Source organism: Eptesicus fuscus, chromosome 8 (assembly GCF_027574615.1).
Source record: "Eptesicus fuscus isolate TK198812 chromosome 8, DD_ASM_mEF_20220401, whole genome shotgun sequence".
Taxonomy (NCBI): Eukaryota; Metazoa; Chordata; class Mammalia; order Chiroptera; family Vespertilionidae; genus Eptesicus; species Eptesicus fuscus.
The window spans coordinates 45,788,356-45,806,978 of record NC_072480.1 but is presented as its reverse complement, the minus strand read 5'-3'; the positions used below and the strand labels follow the sequence as shown (position 1 = coordinate 45,806,978).

The window sequence follows — 18,623 nt, the reverse complement described above, 5'->3', positions numbered from 1 at the left end:
CTCTTTGTGCACCCTGCCTGGGGATCGAACCTCTTGATTATATGTATAATTCTTTTGCTTCTTTGGATGTCTCGTAATATGTTTATTATGTGCCTAACATTGTGTGTAAAAGAACAGTTATTTTCTTTCAGAGAAGTTTCCTCTTTGCTGTGTTAGATAGGGTGAAGTATTGACTACCTCAGTCCAATCAAGGATTAAATAGGCTTCTCTCTCTACCGGGATTCTGTCTTTTAAACACTGGGAGACTGTGAGAAATGGACTTTGACCTGTTGGCATAGTCTCCTTATTCTTCCTCAGTGCCCCATCACTAAGAAGTTTTACCATTGGGAAAACTGGTCACATATTTGGGGCTTTTCTTAATTTCAAGACCATCATTCCAACCCATCCAGACATCTAAAGCACCAGTAGCTTCTGGTTTCCCTTAGTAGAGTACCTTGTTTAAGCTAAACTCGATTTTCACTTATCCCCAAACTCTGCAAATGCCCCCTTGCATTTGATCAGCCTTGGAAGTGCACTTTCATCTCTGGATTTTTAGTTCATCTTGTCCTAAATTACTTCCATAGCTTCTTATGTTTAAATTTAATCTTTATTATTGAAATATTACAGACTAGGGGCCCAGTGCACGAAATTCGTGCACTGGGCATTGGGGGTCCCTTAGCCCAACCTGCCCCCTCTCACATACTGGGAGCCCTCAGGGGATGTCCTACTGATGGCTTAGGCCCGCGCCCCACAGGGAGTGTACCTAAGCCGCAGTCTGGCCTCCCTTTGTGGGAGGCAACCAGGCTGGTCAGGGGAAGGCACCAGCCCCATCACCCCACTGCTGCAGCCACTGTCAGTCACCGCAGCCACCAAGGTGTTTTCATCACCATGGACTCCAGTCCCTTCACCAAGAAAAAATGACAACTTTCTTTAGGCATTTTCAAGATGTGTCTTTCATAGGATATGGATTTCTTTATTTACTTTTTATCCTCACCTGAGGATATGTTTCCATTGACTTTTAGGGAATGTGGAATAGAAAGGGAAAGACAAAGAGAAACACTGATCTGGGCCCCGGCCAGGGAGGAGCCTGCAACCTAGGTAACATGCCCTTGATCAGAATCAAACCCAAACCCTGCTGTCTGCAGGCTGAGGCTCTATCCACTGAGTCAAACCGGCTAGGGCAGGATATGATATTTCTTAGCCCCTCCAGCAGCGGACCTTCGTTTTTTTCTCCAGAGTGTGGTGGAAAAACCCTAGATCACCTTTTTGGATTCTTATTACCCAAGTTACTAAGAATATTACCAGTGGCATACAGGAAGCTTAGCCAATGGGCAGTCAGAAAAGGTGTTTCCTCTATAGTTCACACCAATGGAGGGCTGGGCCCTGCCCAGGCCTAAAGCCTCTGGCTGAAGCTTTAGGCCTGGGAAGGGGACCTCCAGCTCCCTGTGATCAACGGCTCAGCCTCTGCCCAGGCTGCCCAGACTGAAAGCCTCTTGGGCAGGAGCAGACCACCAGCTCCCTACAATCAATCGCAGGGGGTTCGCTCCTGCCCAGGCTGAAAGCAGACCCCTAGCTCCCTGCCCAGGCGATCAGTCGCAGGGGGTCCGCTGGTGTATCAGGCCAAATCAACGCCCAGCTCCCTGGGATCGATTGCAGGGGGTCTGCTCGTGCACCAGGCTGAAGAAACTCCCAGCTCCCTTCAATCGATGGCAGGGAGTCCACTCGTGCACCAGGCCAAAAGCCGCAGCCGGCGGCTTTTGGCCTGGAGCCTGAGCGGACACTCAACTCCCCGCCTCCGATGGCAGGGGTCATCTCTGGGCGCCTATATATGCAAATTACCCGCCATCTTGGTCGGGTTTATTTGCATACTCGCTCTGATCGGATGGTGGGCGTGGCTTGGCTTTGTGGGCGGGGCTGTTGGGCGGGGCTTAGGCATAGCGAAGATGTGGTCAATTTGCATATTACTATTTTATTAGGTAGGATGTCTCCCTTTTTTCCCCATTGATCCCCTCCACCCACACTCCCCCCCAGGCCTTAATGGCACTATTGTCTGTATCTATGGGTTATGCATAACCTATATAATAAAATATGCAAGTTGTCCCCTGTGGCGGTCGTTTGACCCGGAGACTGGGAGTTCGACCACTGGCTGTGGTGTGCACTGACCACCCGGGGGCGGCGCGGAACATGGTAGGTGTGGGCCATGAGCTGTGACCTCTTGCCAGCTACCTGGGGACGGGGTGATGGGGACGGACATGAGGAGAGAATGCGGGGTGTCCGCCGAGCTCGCTCTCACTCCCCCTGCTACCCTCCCCCGAGACACCAGGGCTTGCGTGCGCTGAAGTCCCTGTGCTCAGGTGCCAGGCGCCTGCATGGAGCCCGCTCTGCACCTGCGTGGCCTCTTCCCGGTTGGCCAGGCTGTCTTTGCCTAATCTTCTCCTGCCCCTTTCCCACCCTTTCCTCTGAAATTTGTCAGTTTGTTTCATGCTTTTAAGTCTCTGGATCTATTTTTTTCATCAATTTATTTTATTCATTAGATTCCACATATGAGTGAGATCATGTGATATCTGTCTTTCTCTGATTGTCTTATTTTTGAAGGAAGAGTAGTGGCTTGCCTCTATCTAGTATCCTACTTTAGAAAAGTGGAAGTCAGGAATTAATCTTGGTAAAAAGAAAAGGCAGATAATTTTAGAGTGCTTATTTGTATAAGCATAGTGATGTTTTGAATAGTTTTATCTGTGTTGCATACTATTATGTGTGTTTTTTTCTTTGTGACATGAGCCTGTTAATCAAAATATGTTCTAGACTGGGAGTCGTCAAACTGGTCCACAGACCAAATCAGCACAATTCCTGTTTTTGTATGGCCTGTGAGCTAAGAAAATATTCTCCCAGAAATAAAGTTTTATTGTAATACAACTATGCTCATTTATTTATGTGCCGTCTATGGCTGTTTTTATACTGTAAAAGTAAATTAGTTGCTACAGAGATTCAGTGGTCTACAAAGCATAAAATACTTGCTATCTGTTATTTTACAGAAAAAAATATTTGCCTTTTCCTGCCTTAGACCATAGACTCAGGATTTTTTAAGTTTTTCATTGCTAAGGCAAATTAAACAAAAGATTGAAACCCATGGCTCTGTGGTTGAGCGTTGACTTATGAACTAGTAGGTCATGGTTTGATTCCTGGTCAGGGCATACACCTGGGTTGTGGGCTTGATCCCCAGTGTGGGCTGATCAGTGATTCTTTCTCATCATTGATGTTTCTGTCTCTCTCTCCCTCTCTCTTCCTCTCTGAAATCAATAAAAAGTATATTTTAAAAAAAGAACCCCCCTTTCTTATTCCTGAAATTCTTTGAATTTGGATTTATTAAAATCCTAGCATTTTAGAATTAAAAGGAATCTCAGAGATAATCTCCTAAATCTTGTTATTTTCCAGATGAAGAAACAGATTCAGAGAGGTTTTAAAATTAAATTATGATTAATTTTTGTTTTGTTCGAAAACAGACTCAGTAGTAATCTGGTAGAGAAACTAATGAACTATATCATGGAACAACTTGCAAAATTCATTGGTCCTCATATTGCAGAAGAGTTTGGTTTTCCTTAAACAGTGATTGCCATTACGAATGTTCCTCCTTTGGCATTTTTAAAGTAAATATTTTAAAATAAATATTTAAAGCATGTTAATAGCCTTTGCCTTTCATTACTACACATAATTCTTTCAAATCTCATGGGTATGGGGTTCTTTGCGTGAAAAGACTAAAAATCTTACAGTATCAATTCCAAACATTCTTCATTAAGCTCCTATTTGATACAGGATTTAAAGTCCTAAGTCACCAGAAATTCCAAGATGAATTGTTCATGTGTAAGACTGATTTCTAGAGTTTCTCTTTTATCTATCCATTCTCAGATATTATGAAAAGTTTTCAAATGCAGTCATATAATGGGATCTTTTACTACTAACATAGCATTTTTATTTTCCAATGTTGAAGTGAATTTTCTTTATATAATTTTTAGTTTATTACTGGCTCTTTTTGACAGCCCTCTACTTCTAAAACAATCCAAATCAACAAAGAACACACACAGTAAAATTAATTTCTGGGGATTTGGGAAAGCTGATTCTTCAGCTGATCTACATATATTCGGGAATTAGTAGGTTCAGTTTCATTTAAATTGTTATAACTGATTAAATGTCATATGCATAGAAATAAATCTATCTTGTACTTTGAGCATTCAAGAAGTCCATTAAAGCCCGACTGGTGTGGCTCAAGTAGTTGAGTGTCATTCCATGCACCAAGAGGTCACAGGTTCAATTCCTGGTCAGGGCACATACCCTGGTTGCGGGCTTGATACCCTGTAGAGGGTGTGCAGGAGGCAGCCTTCCTCTCATCAATGTTTCTATCTCTCTCTCCCTCTCCTTTTCCTCTCTTTGAAATCAATTAAAAATATTTTTAAAGTCTATTAAGCAAAGCAGATAAAAATATTGATGTATACTGGTGAAAATTTAGGTTCGTGATAACTAGGCTTCAGGAAATTCATCTTAATTGGGATTTATATATTCCGTTCCTCTGACAGTTTGTGTTGAGTGAACTTTGATGTTTTTATAAATTGCATAGAAGGAACTAACCTTTTAGCAGTTACATACTCCTGTTGCTCAAATAACTGATTTCACTCAAGTAAACTTTAATATAAAGGGAGGTTGGTTTCCTAAGCCATATATGAGAAATATTTTCATTAATGTGTTTGTTCATCTAATATTTCTTGAACATCCACGATGTGCCAGACACTGATGTGGGTGCTGGAAGTGTGGAGTTGAAGTAGACATTCTTCATGCTCTCACAGTAGTTGAATAGATTATGTAAGCAGGTATATCTGCTCATGTGTAGCATTTGATAGCTGTTGGTCACTCTCTTTACTTTTGTAACTTACTCTACTGGGGAAATCTCATTCACATACATAGTTTCCATTACCTTTTTTACACCACAATCTGCATAAAATAATCCCATGGTTAACTCCTTACTGGACATTTCTGGCTAGATATCCTTTAATGTTTGGTGTATCTATGGATCTATCCTTGGTACTCTGCTTATTTACTCTTTGTGTAAGGCTCATAGCTATAACTCTGAACTTTGTTTTCAACCCTTCCTTTCTCCTTCATCCTACTTTCTCTTTCTCTCAAAATAGTATTGCATTCCAGGTACTTTTCTGGGCAAAGAGCTAGAGCAGTAAACAAGAAAGGCACAGTTTTTGCACTCTTGAGGCAGTGATGCATTTAACAGATATCCCATACACAATTATAGTTGTAGATTACACAATGAAATAAAAGTACAAAATGAAATGAGAGTGTATATTAGGGAAAATAACCCAGTCTGGGACATTCCTTAGTATGTGACTCATACTGGGACCTCAGAGAATAAGAGTGGTTAGCAGGAAATGTGGGAGAGAATTCCAGGTAGAGGGAGAACCTCTGTGAAAGTCATTGAGGAGTTTAGCCAGTCCAGACCATTGAAAAAGATGTCTTTGTGGCTGGAGTATGAAGAACAAGTTGGAAATGACTGCAGAATGAGGCAGGAAAGACTGGACAGATATCGGTAGAGGAGCTTTTAAGTCGTGTCATTTCCTTTAGACTTGATCCTAAGCGAATTGAGAAGATATTAATAGAGTTGTTTGGTGTGTGTATGTTGTTGTGGGTTTTTTATTTGTTTGTTTGTTTTATGGTTTTGTTTTGTTTTTTCATTTGTTTCTTTTTGTTAATAGTTTTAAGTGGGGGAATTACCTACTTAGATTTGTGTTTTAAGAAGTTGACTTGGGTTTTTAATGTGAAGAATGGATTGAAGGGGGCTCAAATATCAATGTGCAGAAATGTGTTATGAAGGTTTTGCAGTGGTACAGGCAGGATGTGGTGGTAACTTAGATTATTGGCATAGAAGCAGTAGAGATGTAGATGGATTCAAGAACTGTATGAGATACAATTGACAGGATTTTGTGATTATTTTGGTTTATGGATTGAAGCTGAAGGAAGTGTCGAGGAAAATATTTACATATGCTTGTTCACATCTATCTTGTTAACATTTTAGAATCTTCAAAATCTTTTTCATTAGTAAAACATCTTCAAAATCAAATCCATTTTTTTCTTTCTCAAACTAATTCTTCCCCTTGACTTCTATACTTTTGTGAATGACATCTCTACCTCTAAGTGACTTAGCCTTACTACAGCTTCCACTAAATTGGTTACCATGTGTTATGGATTTGAGCTCTGTATCATGTAGAGTTTCTTTCTTCTCCTCTTTCTCCTCCTCTTTCTCTCCCCCTTCTCCTTCCTCTTCAACTTTTGTCTTTATTATAGCAGTAGCACCCTCTTGCTTTTTATCCCAGCCTCTGAGCTCCTTGAGGGCAAGAAGGGTCTTTTTTACCTTGTATCTAAATTTAGCACCTAGAAGTGTGTACTTCAGCATGGTAGACATAAAAAAATATTAAATGAAATTAAAATCAAATGTTTTCTTTGAGTCTTATTTCTTCCACTCTATTTCTCATTACTTGCCTCATTTATTTTTTCTTTCTCAGAGTCATTTAGGGAATTCCTTTTGTTTATAAGAATAATTTGGCCTCAGGGCTGTGAGGTAATGAAAAACTGTCTGCTGGATGTGAGAAGTCTATGAGTTGGGGTTTTCCTATAGTAATTTGATAAAATGGACTCCTGACCATTTTGCACTGTAGCAATCACTACTACAAAGAGCAGATTTTTGTGGGAAGGGATCATAGTTGATATTTATTAGCATTTCTACTGTTAAATAAAGTTTAAAAACCTCTATTTGATGCCTTTACATTTTTAAAAATTTTATAAAACTATTTGCAGAATTCAAGTCTTTTATTATTTCATGTATAGTGCTAAGATAATCTAGTATTGCGTTATTTCAATAGCTACATTATATGGTAGTATCTTTCATGTATATCTAGAGTATATTGTTTCATAGAAAGAAAGTTTATAGGATACATATTTAAGTCTCTATTTTAGAAGTACCTATTTTTAATAGCTTTGTATGTCCTAATATTGAACTTCCTTAATTTTTCCACTTTTTTGCATTTTTAGGAATAAGAAAATTTTAAATAAGAAGAAGTTGAAAAGAAAACAGAAGAGCAAATCAAAAGTCAAGACAAGAAGCAAGGTAAAACTGCTGGCAGTTTATCAGAAATAAGGAATTTTTTATATAGTAATTTGAATTAAAATGCCAAGATTAAAAAGGTGTGAGTATAATTAGCAAACCATTTCACTTCTCTGTATTAAAGTAATTTTTTAAAAGCCTCTTAGTATTTAATTACACTGCTTAGCTTCATATTTTGGTCAGTAACCTAGAAGTTAATAATTGGATCCTAAAAATTGTTTATTCTTATTTTTGATTTGGGGGAACATATCCATTTCTCTTTTTTTTTTTTTCACTCTGACTACCTGTGCTACAAACTGAGTAAAATTGGCTTGTGAGTTGGGACCTGAATTTGGGTTGTTCATGTGCCTATGCATGTGTCATGAATTAGGGAGAATCTTGGTGCATCTATGTTGCTCTGAGATTCTTTTGACTGTGGGTGGCAGTGCAAAAGAAAATGCAATATAGAATATTTTAATTAGGTGGAATCATAGCAATCAAAGATCTCATTTTCTACCTAATACACAAATTTTTGCTATAAAATCCATCTAGTTTTTACTTAAACACTTTCAGGGTCCAGATTCTGCTTTCTATATAAGAGTCTCTTTTCTTTTGAACAGTACTAAGAATCTGAGCCAGGAGGAAGAGGAGTCATAACTATGATTTCTGAACAGCTCCACTTTTGATTAATATAGCTTAGCTTGGCATGTATATCATATTTAAGTTCTAGAGACAGTTTCCTGCTCTTTCCAGTTAGTGTTCTTGCTATTGTAACTGAGAGAAATCAACTTTAAAGTAGTAAACAAAGAACTTACAAAAAGATGAGGGACAAAATTTACTTAGTGGCTCTATCTTGAGACAGAGATGGACCCAAGGGATTAAGTGATTCATCAAATCTATGACTTTGTCTCTTGCTTCTGTTTTCCTCTCGATGTGGGCTTATTGCCCGTGGCTGAGCACTAAGGTTGCTGGCAGCTCCATTTTCATTTTCTTTGAGCAAGAGACATCTCTCCTACTGGTTCTAGGAGAATGTCTTGGGTATGATTTTTTTTATTAACCTGTATCATTTACGTTGGCGTTGGAGATTAGGTACTTTGGTTAGAGGTGAGCACCCCAATGAGCAGGCCATGTGGAATGGGAGAAGGGTTATCCTAAGGAAAATGTTGCTGGGTGGACAAATAATATATTTTCACTCTATCACCTCTTACTACTTCTGCTTTTGAAATAGAAGAGGAAAGTGGAGAGCATTCTTAATATACTTACCATATTTTCCGGCGTATAAGACAACTGGGCGTATAAGATTTTCCTGGGTTAAAAAGTTGTCTTACACGCCGGAAAATACTGTAATCCTCTTTATTCTAGCTACATAAAATCTGAATCACCAGGAAAATCTATGAACCGTATTTCCCGGCGTATAAGACGACTTTTTAACCCAGGAAAACCTTATACGCCCAGTCGTCTTATACGCTGGAAAATACGGTACTATATAAAAAAAAAAGTTTAACAGATACATACTCATTTAGATTTCCAACCTCTACCCATTTTCCACTTTTTGGAGCTATGTGCAGAGTCAGTATGGGAATCTTGAAGATCTTTTTAAGTTCTTTTAAGCTTTCATTTAGTGATTTCCTAAAGGGTGGTAGTTTATGATATCCGGATAAGGTGGGAAAGTCAAGGTTTTTTTGTCCCTTTCAATTCTGTCTCTAACTTTATGCCCTTAGTAATTCACTGTTCTTGTCTAGCTTCAGGTTTTGTATCTCCTATCTGCTTTTTAGGAGCTGCTTGTAATAAGAATGATATAAAAATGCATTCTTTTATTCCTCAAATATTAATTGCATGCTGACTATGTGTAGGCATTATGCTAGATATTTGGGATAGAAAGATAAACATTTCCTACTTATGATAAGTATATAAAATAGTAAAATTTTATTAGTCTCCTTGCCCGCTATTACTGTTTTTGGACTATTTTTTACCCACCTGCTTTTTAAAAAAGTTACGCAAAAAATGCCATTGGCCTTTATTTCCTTATTTTTTAAAAACACGCATTTCTTTTCAGTAAAACAAAAAAAAAAAATCCATTTATCTATACTACCATATCTCCTTTCTTACTGTCATTGACCCCTCTATTTCTCCTCATCCATTAGCCATGTCCTTTATTTAATGCCCTTCTTATTCAGTTTAGTTATCACAGGTTTTTTTTTAGAATAACTCTTGCTTAATTAATCTATGGTATTAGTTCCCTATGGCTGCTGTATCAAATCACACAAACTTGATGGTTTAGAACAATGTAAATTATCTTATAGTTCTCAAAGTCTGAAGTTCAAAATGAATCTCACTGGACTGAAGTTAAGATATATGTAAGGCTGAATTCCTCTGGAGTCTCTAGGAGGGAATTCTTTTTTTTTTTTTTTTTTACCTTTTCCAGCTTTAGAGGCTGCCTGTATCCCCTGGGTTGTGCCCCCTTCCATCTTCAAAGCCAGCAATGGTTGGTTGAGTCGTCTCATGCTGCATCACTCCCAACACTTTCTCCTTCTCTGATTGTCCTGACACCCTCTCTCATTTATAAGGACCCTTTGGTTAATTGGACCCACCCAGGTAATCCACAAAAATCTCTCCATCCCAAGATTTAATTTAATCATGTCTTAAGGTCCCTTTTACCACGTGAGGTAACATAGGCACAGGTTCCTGGGATTAGGGTGAATACATTTTTGCAGGCCATTATTCTACCTACCACATCTTCCTTTCCTCCATTTATATTTGTTGCGTCCATCTTACAAAACTCAATCTTATACGAATCCAGCTGTTTTCTCTTTCCTTCAGGTGAATGTCATGTGCTGCTAAGAGGAGTTTAAAAAGAGTTAATTGGTACCAGTACATATTCAAATGGACCTTCCATAGCCAGACTATCTTCTTATCTTTTTTCTGGTCAATTAGGTCTCTAATTTTCTCCTGTTACTATTTCCAACCTTTGCTAGTCTCCTCAGACTTCTGATAAATCCTACCCTCCAGCAAATGACTTCACTTTTTTATAAGAGAAATAAAATCCATTACACAGGAAATTTCCTCAACATCTTGCTTAAAAAATGGGTCTTAGGTCAGTATCCCTAATAGCAGAACCTGAGACTAGGATTTAAAGTGTACATTTTAGTGAGTTTTGAATGATACAATCAAGGATCAGAAAATTTCCATCATCCCTAGGGGTTTCCTCATCCTTTGCTGCATTTCATTTCTCCCTGAAGCCCTGGGTGTAGGCAACCACAGATGTGTTTTTTGTGCCTATAGATTGGTTGTCATTTTCTATAATTTCATATAAATGTGATCATACAGTGTGTACTTTTTTATATCTGGCTTCTTTCCATCAGAATAGTGATTTTGAGTTGTGTACATGTTATACATATTAACCAGCTTAGTTTATTTTTTGCTGATTAGTTATCCCATTATATGGATACAAGTAGCCCAGTGCACGAAATTCGTGCACATTAAGAGGGAATTAATTAGAGGAAATATTTTAATATTGCTGTTTGCCCTTTCTCTATAATAGAAGTGTCAGAGATTAAAGAAAATTAGTAAAATGTATATGAAAATCTTCCTCCTGTCAGAGTCTGGGGCACACTGCGGGACCCAGAGTCAAGTCCCCGCCCACCCACAAGCACCTCGAAATCACGCGAGATCCAGACCCAGCCGGCCCCACCCCTTTCAAGCCCTGCTGGGTGGGGGGCACAACCTCAGGTCCCCCGTCAAGCCTCGCCAGGCTGGGGTGTGACCTCAGGTCCCCTGGCACTGGGGTGGGGGGCGTGGCCTGAGGTACCCTGGCCTGGCGCCACACAGCCTCAGGTCCCTGCTGATGGCTCGTTATGGCTCATTACAGGAACCCCGCCTCCGCTGTGGGCGCAGCCATCTTGTGTTACAGGAACCCTGCCTCCGCTCTGGGTGCAGCCATCTTATGACGGCATGACAGAGTGAAGGTCAATTTGCATATCACCTCTTTATTATATAAGATATCCTGATTTGTTAATCCATTCACCCGCTTGACGTTTACATGTTGTGTCCAGTTTCTGGCCATTGCAGATGAAGCTTTTATGAACATTTATCTAGTAGTCTTTGTGTGAATATATGTTTTGGGTTTTTTGGGGGGGGGTGGTATAAATACCTAGGAGTAGAATGATTAGGCAATGTTTCCTTCCATGACTTGCCAGAGAGGATTCAGAAGACCCAAAAGGAATTTATACTAATGACTAAGACTTAGTACAACAAAAGGTACATACAGAGTAGGCAGCAGGAAAAAGAAATGTTTTGGAGGTGTCTAAGGAGTTATGGCATAGGCTTCCTAATTCTTCCTTGGACATGCTTCCTCTCAGGCAGTGAACTACAGGGGTATGTGTGCAATGTTTTTGCCCAGGAAAGTTCAGTTGAGTCAGGATCCAGGACTTTTATGGGGGTCTGGTCATATAATCATATCCTGCTGTGCAGCCAGCATGGCAAGTGAATCTCAGGTGATATCACATAGTATATCACAGATTGAAACTCAGGTTCAATCTTGATATTTGTACAAAGCAATAGGACAAGCCAGAATCATCAATAGCTAACAGAGAAAACTCTAAAGACCACATTCTCAAGGACTGACCAAGGATCAGTCATGGTTCCCTTGGAGAAATACAAGAATAAGAAATCATACCTGCAGTGTTAACTCTTTCCTCACAGGAGTGCAATTGTTGGAATTTACTGTAAGCACATATTTAATTTTATAAGAAACTGCCATACTTTTTCCTGGGTAGCAGTATCATTTTACATTCCTTTTAGCAATGTGTGAGAGATCTAGTTTCTCCACATTCTCACCAGCATTTGTTATCACTACTTTTTATTCTAGCCAGTATGATCGGTATGTTATATATATAATTTTGTTTTAATTTATATTTCCTAATGACTCATGATATTGAACCTTTTTCCATCTTATTTGCATTCTGTATATCTTCTTTAGTGACGAGCCTGTTAATGTGTTTTGCCCATTTTTTAACTGGATTACCTGTTAGTTTTTTACTGTTGAGTTTTGAGAATTCTTTGTATATTCTAGATGCTAGTCCTTTGTCAGGTATGTGGTTTGCCAATATTTTCTCCCAGTCTGTAACTTTATTTATTTTTAATCCTCACCAAGGATATGCTTATTTATTTTAGAAAGAGGGAGGGAGGGAGGGAGGGAGGGAGGGGGAGAGAGAGAGAGAGAGAGAGAGAGGAGAGAGAGAGAGAGAGAGAGAGAGAGAACATTGATGTGAGAGAGAACCTTGATTGGTTGGGATCAAACTTGAAACCTAGAAATGCGCCCTGACCTTTTAGTATATGGGATGATGTTCCAACCGATTCAACCGATTCACTCTGGCCAGGGCTAACAGTCTGTAATTGTAATATTATTTTAAAATTACATTTTCAATTATTCACTCCTAGTGTACAGATATATTACTCATTTTTATATAGAGAGCTGGTATCCTGTGACTTTGCTAAGTCCACACCTTATTTCTAATGGCTTTTTTTTTTTTTTGCAGACTTCTTAAGATTCTTTAAGCATCTTGTGCAAATAAAGGCATTTGTTTTCTAGAAGATTCTAAATATACCTTTTATTGCTTTTTCTTGGCTTAGTGCACTAGCATATCTGGTACAGTTTTGAATCAAAGTGCTTAGAATAGATATCTTTGCCTTGTTGGCAGTTGCACGCATTGTTTTTTACTATGTTAGCTATGGTATTGAGTATGGGGAATTACACTGCTTTTCCAGTGTTGAGCCAACCTTGATTTTGGGTTATCATGATTGTTATCTTTTTATATATTGTTAGATTTGGATTGCTAATATTTGCTTTTTTAAATATCTCTAGAGGACATATTCACATATTATGTCTTAGTTAACTTTAGTACATTTTTTATTTAATAAAGAGTTTTTCATTTTTCACCAATTATTTATGGAAGAAGTATAGAATTTTTTGAGATCAAGTGTTTTTGGTACTTGAGTAATCATTTTATTTATCTTGCATACTTCCTGTAAATACTCTAATTATTAGAATTTGCATTTGTAGAATATCTTAAACCAATTCTCTGTATATTTATAATGTAAATGTTGATATAAAAGAGTGGTTGCGGTCTGATGAATAAAATGCTGGGACAAGACAGAAATTATTTAATTTTAACATTTAAATTACTAAGCATGTGATTTTTAGTATTTATCAAGACTGATAGCTAAGCAAGAGCTTTAGGAAAGCATATGTTCATAACCTACAGTTTTCTTAGCATTACCACTATTTGAATGAAAATGAAATTCAAAGAATTAATTAAAATTAAGGGTTTTTCTTTTTAGCCCTAATATCTGTTTAAATCCCTATATCTACTTTTAAAAGAAATGAAAATGTAATACAACATTTATGGTAAGTCATTGAGACTCTACAATACATTTGGTGTCCCTTAGAAAAGCCCCCAATTAATATCCTTTGAGACTATAGCAGTTAAACTATATTAGCTCAGTCCCCATCATGGGATAAAAGGGTATTCCTAAGTTCTTCACCTGCCCTTTCTAGCCCTTGTCAAGTTGGTTATTGCTGTGTTACTCAGAAAGTAATGAAGTATAGTAGAAAGGGCATTATAAGTAGATTTAGATTGTTTTTGCTCTGTCAGTTATGTGACTTCTGCAGGTCATCTAGCATGTCTAATTCTAATATTTTAATTTAAAATTAGAATTGATGGAAAGGAATATGAAATTGAAGTATTATATCTTGTATTTCAGTCTGAAAACTTGGAGAATACAGTAATCATACCAGATATCAAACTACATAGCAATCCTTCTGCGTTTAATATTTATTGCAATGTACGCCATTGCGTTCTGGAATGGCAGAAAAAGGAAACATCGTTGGCAGCTGCATCTAAGAACTCTGTTCAGAGTGGAGAATCAGATAGTGATGAAGAAGAGGAATCCAAAGAGCCCCCTATCAAGCTTCCAAAGGTAAGTCACTAAGTTCCACTTATAACCTATGGGTGTCTTGGCTATCACACATATATTTGCATTGCTAAAATACCTTGCATTTTATAAGATTGTGCACTAAAAATGACATGGCTTAAGAGTAAAAATAGGTTTAGAGCAGACCAGGAAAGCTCTATGCAGCTTTATAACTGGAGTGCTAACAAAGTTAATAATTGGTAACTCAAGGGGGAGTACTTGGAAAGCCCAGGAAAGGGAGATCAGTGAGTTGGAGTCTATACAGTGGAAATGGTGCTTTGAAGGCATGGAGTTATTGCTGATGGAAGTGGAGATCTGAGCCTGTGGGCTGCCATTATGGTGGGCCCATAAGGAAGTGCCAGCTACCACAAAGCCAAGAAAAGCCATGGAAAGCTGGGGGTGCTGCCTGCTGGGGCGGGATCTCTTGTACAGGTTCACATTTTTATTTTTCTTGAAATAGAACTGGAAGGGCTCCTGTCTGTGCAGCAGCTGAACTGAGAGCTTTTACCTTTTTTTTTGCCTGAGGTTATTGTTGTACTCTTGCTATTCTGGCTCCCTTGCCTAGGAAAAATTACATATGAACCAACAAAACTTCCACATTGTTTTGTGATCACTCGCTTATTTACCAAAGGCATATAAGCTAATTGATATAATAGAAATAGGTACTATAGTAGAACAAACTATTCTTAAAGTACTCTGTTCAATTGAAGTATTGGTATATTTCAAGACTATAATGTTATTATATATTCTTTTTCTTTTCTGTATAGTAGGTATAATTAGTAATTCTAACAAGAATGGGCAAAAATGTAGACATTTAAAAATATACCTTTGTCATAAATGATGTATGCATCTGCTTTTTTCTAAATACAGACATTTTAAAATTATTTTTTCATAAATGATTCATGTATATTGCCCTTTTACTAAACTAATACCTTAAAACTATGCCTTGAAAATGTCTTTATATGTATATATGGCATATCATATAAATATTTTATTACTTGGAAATAGCAGTGAAGATACAACCTGTGTTTCTGATCTGGTTTCTTTCATACATTTCATGGTGGATATTCCTAAGGGTACCACTGTCCTTAATCATTACTATTGACTTCTTCTCACCTTATTCTCAGCAGATGACTTGCTTCCTATTTCATAGGGTAATAGAGATTTTTTGACTTTCCTCATTCAGCCTCTTAACAGCCATCTTCAGGTGTCCTTATCTCTTCTCTTTCCCTTAGTCCCTATTTCTCCAGTGTCCTTAATTGTACCTCCTCCAGTAGCTTCTTTAACTCAAAAAACAAACAAACAAACAAACAAACAAACAAACAAAAAACTGGCTCATCTTTCCATGTGAACCTCTCCGTTAGAGATCCTGGTCTCTAATTCTTACTTATTATTTTTAATTAGGGAAGGTTGAGGAAAAATATATTGTTAAGGATATGAGGCTATGTAATAACTTTTGATAAAAATTCTATTCTATGTTTGGATAATTCACACTGTACTATAATTACCCAGCTTAAGTTTAGCATTGGGAAGGAAAATAAAAACCTAGAGAAATCTTTCACACAGGTCTTCAGATTTTGAACAGTAATCAGTAGTTTAAATGAAAAGATACTGCACAATTGAAAATAACCAACCCTAGAATGGTTTTAATGAGTATTAAAGAAATAAAATATCAGGCATTTTTTAATGTAATTGAAACTATAAAACGATTCAGAGTCAAAAGGGATTTTTCAAAGAAAATCAGATAATCCAAATAATTAATAAAGAGTTTTTCATCAACTACTGATTCATCAGGAAAAAGGGTATACAGATTAAGAAATGTGAGTAGAGTAAAACTGCCTGGGTTTAAACACTCACCATTAAACGTACTAGCTGTGTGAATCTGGGAAAGTTATTCAACCTCTGTGTGCCTTAGTTTTGATATGTATGAAATGGGGATAATACCTATTCATAGAGTTGTGGTGAAGATTCTGTGAATTAGTAAATGTCAAATGCATGCCTGCTCAATAAATGATACCTGTAGTTATAAATATCAGGTTAGGTACAAACAAGAAAATGTGTAGGTGCAAATAAATTTTATTACTTTTCAAGGAACTCTTCATTTTATTAGGAAATACTTTATATCCAAGGAAATGGAGCTTCTTGTATGCCCACCACTACCACTACACTAATTCCAACCCCCATTAATACTTTTTAGACTACTGCAGTACTGCCTAACTGCTCTAATCTCACCACTCTCTCATGGATCTGTCTTACTAACAACCAAGCATCTTTACTAAAAAATACAAGTTTGATCAAACTCTTTTCTTCAAAATCTTCAATAATTCCAATTCACAAGACAAAATCTGAAAGTGGTAACATGACATCTAAGGCCCTTCTTGGACGAAACTCCTGCTCTCTGCCTTTTGCCCTATTCAGCCACTCCACTCTAGCCAAAATAGACCACTGTTACTCTCCTAATGATGCTGTTTCTTCTGCCTAAAAGTACATCTTCAGTCAGTGTTGCGTCCTTACTTCCCTATGTGTTCCACTATACCTACGATGCCCCCATCAACCCTTAATACACTAGACATGCCTCCTATCCTTACTACGCATAACTTTCTTAAGGGTAGGGACAGTGTCTCATCATTTTGTATGTAATCCTATCTAATAAAATAGTAATATGCAAATTGACCATCACTCCAACACACAAGATGGCTGCCCCCATGTGGTCAAAGATCCTGCCCCCATGTGGACACACGATGGCCAACAGGGGAGGGCAGTTGGGAGGGACCAGGCCTGCAAGGCAGGGTAGTTGGGGGTGATCAAGCCTGCAGGGGAGGGCAGTTAGGGGTGACCAGGCCGGCAGAGGAGGGAAGTTGGGGGCAACCGGGCCTGCAGGGAAGGGCAGTTGGGGAGGGGATACAGGCCTGCAGGGGCGGGCAGTTGGGAGGGACCAAGCCTGAAGGGGAGGGCAGTTAGGGGTGACCAGACCTGCAGGGGAGGGCAGTTGGGGGTGACAAGGCCTGCAGGGGAGGGCAGTTAGGGGCAAACAGGCTGACAGGGGAGCAGTTAGGCATCAATCAGGCTGGCAGGGGAGTGTTTAGGTGGTGATTAGGCTGGCAGGCAGGCGAGCAGTTAGGGGCAATCAGTAAGGCAGGCAGGCAAGCAGTTGGGAGCCAGCAGTCCTGGATTGGGAGAGGGATGTCTGACTGCCCGTTTAGGCCTGATCCTACTCATTTAATCCTGGTAGGATCGGGCCTAACCGGGCAGTCAGATATCCCCTGAGGGATCCCAGATCAGAGAGGGTGCAGGGTGGGCTGAGGGACAACCCCTCACCCCATGCACAAATTTCGTGCACCGGGCCTCTAGTATAGTATAATATAATATAATATAATATAATATAATATAATATAATAATATAATATAAGCTATAAACTTAAAAACTTTTACTGAATTAAGAAGTAAATAAATTAGTATGTTAGTCTACCTCTTTTAATAAATTATCTGGCATATCTATCCTCAAATATGACTAGATTGGAAGTGTGACTCCTAAATTTTATTATTAAACATTATGTAGTTACTCAGGCCGGTGTGGCTTAGTGATTGAGTGTGGACCCATGAACCAGGAAATCAAAGTTAGATTCCCGGTCAGGGTACATGCCTGGGTTGTGTTCTCGATTCCCAGTAGGGGGCATACAGGAGGCAGCCTATCAATGATTCTCTCTCATCATGAATGCTTCTATCCCTCTCTCCCTCTTCCTTCCTCTCTCTGAAATCAATAATAATAAAAAAAGTATGTAGCTATAAAATTTGGAACTCTTTAGAGGATCTGGAAATCAGATAATTAAAGACAATTTGAGCTGTGTAAAAACTGTTTTGAGTAAAAAAACTTAATATAGAAACATTTAGGTGGGGATAAAAAAAAGTCCTTTTTAAAATGTTAATGATTAATGACCCACAAAAAACATAAAGCAAAAAAAACCCTGACAAGCAAGGTCTATATAACAGTCAAATTCAATGAGGGAAAATTGTTTCAAAAGGATACTTTAACAACAACAAAAAACTGTCTCCTTTATATGAGAAAAAAATGAAGAAAGAAAGAAACCTTAGGTCAGGAGAAGGAAAGCAACAGGCACACATTCAGGAGGAACAAGAGAGCAAGAGAAAATGAAAGAACTGACATAAAAGACTAGCATCTGGAACAAAGGCACAGACCTGTCAAAAGAAAAGAAAGCTGCCAAAATTTCTTGCCTACCCTCAGATTCCAATCACTTCAAACCTTAAACACCTCATCATCTCTTCTTCTGTGTCAATCCTTTATGTCGTAAAAATGGCTGCCAAAAAGTCACCAGTTTCACTCCCCACCCATGCCCTAACCCAGTGATGGGCAACCTTTTGAGCTTGGTGTTTCAAACTTCGCCAAAAAACTGAGCATAACTTGGGTAGTGTGTCCCTTTGAGGAAAAAACATTATTTCGCGATATTTATAGTTTAAATAACATAAATGTTTCATCCTTGGCATGCGGCCACCTCAGCGGCCGCATATCATCAGAAAT

At 38.5% G+C, this 18,623-nt stretch overlaps 1 protein-coding gene across 6 annotated transcripts in view; it reads left to right on the top strand.

The window, feature by feature from the left end:
• Window positions 1-18,623, top strand: part of MYCBP2 (MYC binding protein 2) — a 310,827-nt gene that overhangs the window by 29,684 nt on the left and 262,520 nt on the right. For all 6 annotated transcript variants that reach the window (XM_054719873.1, XM_054719875.1, XM_054719871.1 and 3 more), the window contains exons 2-3: window positions 7,063-7,138; window positions 13,877-14,092. In XM_054719873.1, the coding sequence (XP_054575848.1) occupies window positions 7,063-7,138; window positions 13,877-14,092 (292 nt within the window). The remainder of the gene's footprint in view (window positions 1-7,062; window positions 7,139-13,876; window positions 14,093-18,623) is intronic.